The sequence below is a fragment of the Triticum urartu genome, chromosome 5A (genome assembly GCF_056163025.1).
Source record: "Triticum urartu cultivar PI428250 chromosome 5A, HENAU_Tu73, whole genome shotgun sequence".
Lineage (NCBI taxonomy): Eukaryota > Viridiplantae > Streptophyta > Magnoliopsida > Poales > Poaceae > Triticum > Triticum urartu.
The window spans coordinates 282883400-282890716 of record NC_141877.1 but is presented as its reverse complement, the minus strand read 5'-3'; the positions used below and the strand labels follow the sequence as shown (position 1 = coordinate 282890716).

General features: G+C 46.5%; 2 protein-coding genes across 2 annotated transcripts; one reads left to right on the top strand and one right to left on the bottom strand.

Moving 5' to 3' along the window:
* The first annotated feature begins 1092 nt into the window (after window positions 1-1092).
* LOC125508434 (pentatricopeptide repeat-containing protein At2g13600) lies at window positions 1093-5238 on the top strand. Its single transcript, XM_048673150.2, has 2 exons — window positions 1093-3857; window positions 4598-5238. The coding sequence occupies exon 1, from the start codon at window positions 1488-1490 to the stop codon at window positions 3327-3329; it is 1842 nt and encodes a 613-aa protein (XP_048529107.1). The 5' UTR covers window positions 1093-1487; the 3' UTR covers window positions 3330-3857; window positions 4598-5238.
* On the bottom strand, window positions 4305-5024 carry LOC125508435 (uncharacterized). The gene has a single exon (XM_048673151.2). The coding sequence runs from the start codon at window positions 5022-5024 to the stop codon at window positions 4569-4571; it is 456 nt and encodes a 151-aa protein (XP_048529108.1). The 3' UTR covers window positions 4305-4568.
* Window positions 5239-7317: the final 2079 nt, after the last annotated feature.

The following is a 7317-nucleotide window of genomic DNA, read 5'->3' as shown; positions in this document are numbered from 1 at the left end:
CACTTTGACGGCTTTTTACTCCTATGTCAACATGCAGTTTGGACGTCCCATCCTTGCTCTTCAGACTGACAATGGAAAAGAGTTTGACAACCTTGCTTTTCGCACTTTTCTGTCGCACCACGGCATAGTTTTTCATCTCACATGCCCGTATACTTCACAGCAGAACGGTCGAGCCGAACGCATCCTTCGCACTCTGAACGACTGCGTTCGCACGCTCCTGTTCCATGCTAATGCGCCGCCTCGTTTCTGGCCGGACGCACTCGCTACTGCTTCACTTCTTCTTAACCTTCGCCCTTGCCGCCCATGGTGGAACTATGCACCTCACCATCTTCTCTTCGGTACGCCACATCTTATGATGACTTGCATATTTTCGGGTGCCTTCGCTATCCTTGCACTGCCGACTCCGCTCCTCACAAACTCGCACCTCGTTCTGTTGCTTGCATCTTCATCGGCTATCCCTCTAACTCCAAGAGATATCGGTGCTACGATCCCGTCTCTCACCGTGTGTTCACTTCCCGACACGTTTACTTTGATGAGCATGTGTTTCCGTTTCAGCAGGTACCCCCGGCTGTTCCTCCCCCCACCGGTGACGCGAGCTCCTCGACGCCTTCTAGTTCCTTGTATAGTTGAGATTCGTGGCCCACCTTTGTGCATCATATATACGTGCATATGCACGAAGAGCAATATATCATGCAATTCACATATTCTACAATAAGTAGGCAAAGCACTATGTGCTTTATTGTTAGGTCACAATAAAGAACGGCCACATACATTACATCTCTCTGTCTTTTTCTTACGAAACAACTCTAACTTCATTGATACTCATAACAATTACAGACACTCTGATTTGAATATAAGATCCAATAAAATACAAAGTCCTATGACTAAAAATTACAATGAAATCTCTTGTAAACTCCTTTGCGGTATCAATCTCCATTCGAAGAAATACTCCAAAGACTTTGGTAAAGAGGTTGTAATTAGACTGGAGGAACGATGTTGTCACTTTTTCACCCGCACGAACATTATCAATAATGATTTTGAAAGCGCATTGAGTCGCTCAATAATAGAAGTGTAGGTCGTCGAATCACTATATTTTCATCATGGTCTCGATTAAAATTTTCATCTCTACAAAAAATCAAACCAACAAAAAAAGTTTGACACAACAATATAAACTCATCAGATTCGAATAGTCGAATCTGCGAGGACAGAAAATTCTCTAATCTCATGGCATTGCGAAAAAAACGAGAAAAAAATTATATTCTATAAAACTATGATGATCACTACATGTCGATGAAGAACATAGAGATCTTGAGATTTGAGGTCCCCGACCTCTCAGCGCTGGCAGCTGAAAGCGAGGGGACAAAAGTTCTTAGATGACGACGACGACGTACGAGAAACCCCCTTGAGGACCAGGTTGGACGGTTTCACTTTCAACCCAAGTTTGTGCGAGCCTTCGTGGCCCAAGACTGGGCAGCATCTGGTACGGTATGGGCCGCCGGCCCGATAGTTGCCGCTACTCTGCTTCTGGCATGCGCCGTCTCCCGCCGACGCTCGCCGTCCACCTGCCGCCATGCCCCACGCGCACGGCTACTCCACTCGCCACCGCCGCCGGCTTCAACGTCGCGACGGTGCTCGACCTCATCGAGCGCGCCATCTCCGTGGGCGACGTCCGCCGCCTAGGCCGTGCCGCGCACGCGCTCCTCGTAAAGACGGCGCTCAACCATCACACCCTCCTCTCCAACCGCCTCATCGAGCTCTACGCCACGCTAAACTCCCCGGCGGCCTCCCGCGCAGCCTTCGAAGAACTCCCGTACAGGAATGCCCATTCCTACAACAACCTCCTGGCCGCGCTTTCACGCGGCCCCGCCACCCTCCCCGACGCCCTCCACCTGCTCGACGCGATGCCTGCCCCCTCTCGCAACGTAGTATCCTACAACACCGTCATCTCGGCCCTCGCGCGGCACGGCCGGCAGGGGGAAGCGCTCCGCGTGTTTGCCCGGTTGGCCAGGGACAGGTGCCTGGGGCCGGAGGTGGCCGTCGACCGTTTTGCAGTGGTCAGCGTGGCGAGCGCGTGCGCTGGGATGGGAGCCGTGAGGCCACTCCGAGAGATGCACGGCGCCGTAGTGGTGTCGGGGGTGGAGGTGACGGTCATTATGGCCAATGCAATGGTGGATGCGTACAGCAAGGCCGGGAGGATGGAGGACGCCAGGACGTTGTTCAACCAGATGAGCATCCGGGACACGGTCTCTTGGACATCGATGATTGCAGGGTACTGCCGTGCGAAGAGGCTCGATGAGGCAGTCCGGGTATTTCACATGATGCCGGAGCAGGACACAATTGCATGGACGGCACTCATCTCTGGGCACGAGCAGAATGATGAGGAGGATGCTGCTCTGGAACTTTTTCGACAGATGCTGGTTCAGGGGATGGCACCAACACCGTTTGCTTTGGTGTCGTCTCTTGGTGCATGCGCCAAGCTCGGGCTTGTTATTCGAGGGAAGGAAGTGCATGGTTTCATCTTGCGCCGCTGCATCGGTTCAGACCCTTTCAACATTTTCATCCACAATGCCCTCATTGACATGTACTCCAAGTGCGGTGACATGGCGACTGCCATGTTAGTGTTTGCAGGGATGCCTGAAAGGGACTTCATCTCCTGGAACTCCATGGTGACAGGGTTCTCGCACAATGGCCAGGGGAAGCAGTCGCTTGCCGTGTTCAAAAGGATGCTTGAAGCTGAAGTGCAGCCAACCTATGTTACTTTTCTTGCTGTCCTAACGGCTTGCAGTCATGCCGGTCTAGTCTCTGATGGCCGTCAGATTCTTGAATCAATGAAGTACCATGGTGTTGAACCAAGGGCTGAACACTATGCCTCCTTCATAGATGCTCTTGGTCGGAACCATCAACTGGAAGAAGCAAGCGAGTTCATCAAAGATTTGTCATCCAGGATTGGTCCAGGTACAACTGGGTCGTGGGGAGCGCTTCTTGGCGCATGCCGTGTTCACGGCAATATTGAGATTGCAGAGAAAGTGGCGGAGTCCCTTTTCCAGTTGGAGCCTGGAAACAGCGGTCGGTATGTCATGTTGTCAAACATTTATGCAGCGGCAGGTCAGTGGGATGATGCCCGCCGTATCAGGGGGATTATGAAGGAGAAGGGTCTGAGGAAGGACCAAGCTTGCAGTTGGATCGAGGTGCGGAATGCGAAGCACATGTTTGTTGCTGATGACACGTCTCACTGTGAGGCAAATGAGATATATGGGACGCTGGACAAACTTTTTGATCATATGCGTGTTGTAGTGGATCCTGTTGAAGACCAGCTTGCGCTGTGCTGAGAGTGTCATGCCTTCCCAAAGAATCATCAGAACAAGAATGCTACACGAAGCATGCCAGTAGATGTTCACTGTTTTGCCTTCAGCATCTTTGAAATGGCAGTGTTCCAGTTTCTGAGGCATGAGGCCGCAAAGGAACTTCAGAGCCTAATTTCTTTGCACAGTACTTGAGGCAGCAATCTCAGGAGAACCAGTATGATTTGATCCATTTAAATAGCCCTACCCACCGCTTCAGCATACTACTAAACACCACTAGCAACACATGGAGGTGTGTGTGTTATATGCCAGCAATCCGTATACAGTTCAGTATCTGCTAAGCTGTTGGATATCTGTTTGACTTATTTCTGCAGAAAAAGGGATATGTATTCATTGAAGTAGAAGTGAGCTAGGACTTCTGCCAACAATGGTTATATTTTCTCGTCACTTCTACTGATCCTGACTCGAATTATGATTATATAGTTTGGACAAGTCGGTGTTGCCTACATCGTGGGTCATTGTTCCTCTGTGCAAGTCAATTTTCCTGACAAACAGGTGAGTTACAGGATGTTTGAAACTACTTCTGCGAAGCCTTTTGCTCAGATAAATCAACTGAGAGCCAAAGGGCATTTCCCGTGTTATCCTAGGAAGTGTCATGTGAGATAAATGATGAGGTGGAGAGAGAAGCCAGAAAAAAGGCTTACCTTCTCTTAATTAAGAGATGATCTCTTAGCAACCATATCTCTAAGCACATATTAGGTATAGACTAGTTACTAGAGATATAATGAATAATCCATTATACATCGTATTTTTATGGCCTTCTCTAGACTACATGACAGGTTTAAAATAAAACTAACTTATCAACCATTATACATGCCCAAAATTATTCTCTGTTTGATGAATCTTGATCGCCAAGAAGGGTGAGGCTTGGCATTACTGACACATAGCAAACTAGAACACGTGTGAAATAATGGAAAAAAAAAAGCTTATTAACAACGAGTATATGCCATCAATAATTAAGTTTATACTGTCTCGTTTGATTTCCAAGACTATCTTCACCTTGTCATGGATGCATGCACCTACCTAACAAGACAACCTGAAGATAACCCCTATCTCAAAACTACTAGCAAATCTAGCCAACTATGATCTCTGTTTTCCTATGTGAATATATAAATATATACATACACACATGCATATTTTCTTATGCTTATTATCCAATATGCATTTTCTCCAGCAAGCTCCCAAAATCGCCAGTTAATTCTTCTGCTAATAGAATAAATCACCGCTTCCTTCAGGTATGCTGTGCAAGGCAGGCCGCCACCCTCTGCAGCAACCGATCTCCTCCTGGTGCTGATCTTCCGATCCTCTTCGCATGAGAGCCACCATGTCGTCCAGGGAGACGGCCTGGTCGTCCTTGCCCAGCATCCGCCTGAGCTCCTGCTTGCTGATGACCAGCTTCACCCTCATGACGGCTCCAGGGTCAGCGACAGCGGAAGGTGCCTTCACGTCGGAAGGGAACAAACGATGCAGCTGCCCCAAGTCGCCCACCCGGACGTCGAGGTGTTGCTTCTGCGCCCGGAGCGCGCCATCGGTGTCGGAGCCAGAGACCCGTGCGACGGCGCCCTTAGAGAGGGGTGGCGGGAGCGCCTTGAGGATCTCGCCATCGACGACGCTCATCACCTTGATCTCCTTTCTGTCTTGGATCACCAGGCAGTTCCCCATGGCCGACGATGAGCTGGGCTGCGAGCAGATTGGTGGTGAGCTACGAGGGAAGCACGCGCAATGGAAAGATCACAATTCGCAAGTGCTCCTGTGCCAGTGTGTCTGTCTGTGTAAGTGGGGGGTTGCACGGACCAGTGGAGTGCTCTATTTAAAGAAGTGATGGTAGAGAATGTCCAAATATTTAAGAGCTTATTTCACGAATGCCATTGCTCTACTCACTTTCATTTTTGTGACAAATTCTATTTCTGCCTTTTAGTAAAGCGGCCTTAGACTTTGGCCTACCTAAGTGAAGTGAAGTTGCCTCAATACAACAGCAAGCTACACAAGAGCCTCATGAAAGTGCGCTCGCTCTTGTAATGGCCAATTAGTTTTGCGCCTCACTTGTTTTCCTCCTTTTTTTACGGGGAAGGGTCACCATTTTTCTTAGTAAAAAAGCCCGTAAACTAAGAAAATTATCACAAAACCATAAGAGACTGAAGGTGATCGGTATTGCCCTACAAGAAGAAAGAGAATGAATAAGCTTAAAACAAATGATGCTGAAAAATTGCACACAAGCATCACAAAATTTACAGTGTTTCACAATATTACAATAATGATAATGTAGTAGTACTGTAATTTTTAGAAAATAATATGATTTTCACACATACTGCATATAACTTGCGTGTACACATCCACGTCATATCCAGTGCTCAAATAATAAACCAATAGCGTCATATATTAGTTATCTCTTGGCACGGAAATGAATTGCACCTCATTTCAGTGTTGTTATCTCGTGCACGAGCACAAACATGCACCCACATGCACGCAGACACAGGCACACAGAAAGAAAGAAACTGATACACACAAAGAAAAAAAAACACTGAACAAATGGGGAAAAGTTATGATCACAAAAGAAAGTTTACGCACCACCATCACACATTTGAAAAGTTACGTGAACTTGAGTCAGCATTGGTCAAAACCGGGGTGAGACAACACCAAAACCAGTCAAAACTGATATTAGGGACGAACATTGTCCGGTTTCGGTAGTTGGGATATAAGTTGTCCGGTTTCGAAGTTGAGAGACCAAATCTAGACTCCGCCAAGAGTTAAGAGACGAAAAATATACTTTTCTCATGTAAGTATGAGGTCAAGAAACATTAGCATGCATGCATGTGGGGCCCAACATCTTGGGCACAGGCCTAATCCATGTTGTGCTTGTGCTATCTTTTATAGAATGTAGTGGAGCTAAGAATCATTTGCATGTTGCCAACTTTGCAACTGAAACATGAAACATCATCCCATTTTTTTTGCTCGTGTAGTGGTGATAAGTATGGGGGACAGCCCGAAAACAACCCCACTCCATTAGCACTATATGATGATGATACCAAATTATCATCACTACCAACCTATGAAAACACCCATTGCACCATATCGTTTTATGCTTAATTAATAAGTAATTCTTATGTTATTAATAAATAATTCTTCTATACGCCTAAACGTGCACCTTTGTTGTGTTATGCATGTTGCTTTACATGGTCTACATATGTAGGTTTCGGAAACTATTAAATTGCAACATTTATGATAATCTATACATGAGTACATAACACGTGTTTGGTTAATGTTTTGAAAGTACCTGTCCTTTCGGCCATCTCGAGTATGACCATAATTATCACAAAATCAAGCTTTACATTTAGTGCCATTAGTTGGCAAAATGTTAGCTCATGGTTTGTTCGTGTGTCAACTTAAGTATGTAAAACCCTCAAAAGAATAGATTATAGTAAAATGACATAAAAATTACATTACCATTTTTCTCGTAACATGAATTCGCATGCACACAAGCAAAAAAAAGATTTTTCTTTGCACCAAGTTAAGTTTATTTTTCATAACGTGGTAAACCTTTCCTTGATTTGTTTTCATTATAAGAATATAAACCCAAATGAATGAGTATAGTACATAGCGTTACCTTGGTGTTACACGTAGTATATACATGAATCTAGAGTTCCAGCTCTCCGAGAGCATGTTGAGCTTCAACCAGGGCCAGATGTTGGGACTTGCTTTTGTCTTCGTCTCATCTACGTGATTTGCGGCGTCCTATGGAGGGAACGGCGTCACGGCGTGTTTTTGTTCTCCGGTTTCTTCTCCGTCCAATGTGGCTCAGTTAGATGTGCCTCGTCAGGGAACTTACGAGGTTTGTGCCCCCCTCCTCGCTTCGATCGGAGATGAGATTATCTTCTATCCCTTCTCAGTGCCAACTTCTCCGGGATGGTGATTTGCTCAGATTGTGGTCGTTGGTGTCTTCAGGTGTACATTGACG

What these genes read in the sequence shown, in the direction of transcription:
- LOC125508434 (XM_048673150.2), top strand. Translation starts at nt 1,488, where the DNA reads ATGGGCCGCCGGCCCGATAGTTGCCGCTACTCTGCTTCTGGCATGCGC.
- LOC125508435 (XM_048673151.2), bottom strand. Translation starts at nt 5,024, where the DNA reads ATGGGGAACTGCCTGGTGATCCAAGACAGAAAGGAGATCAAGGTGATG.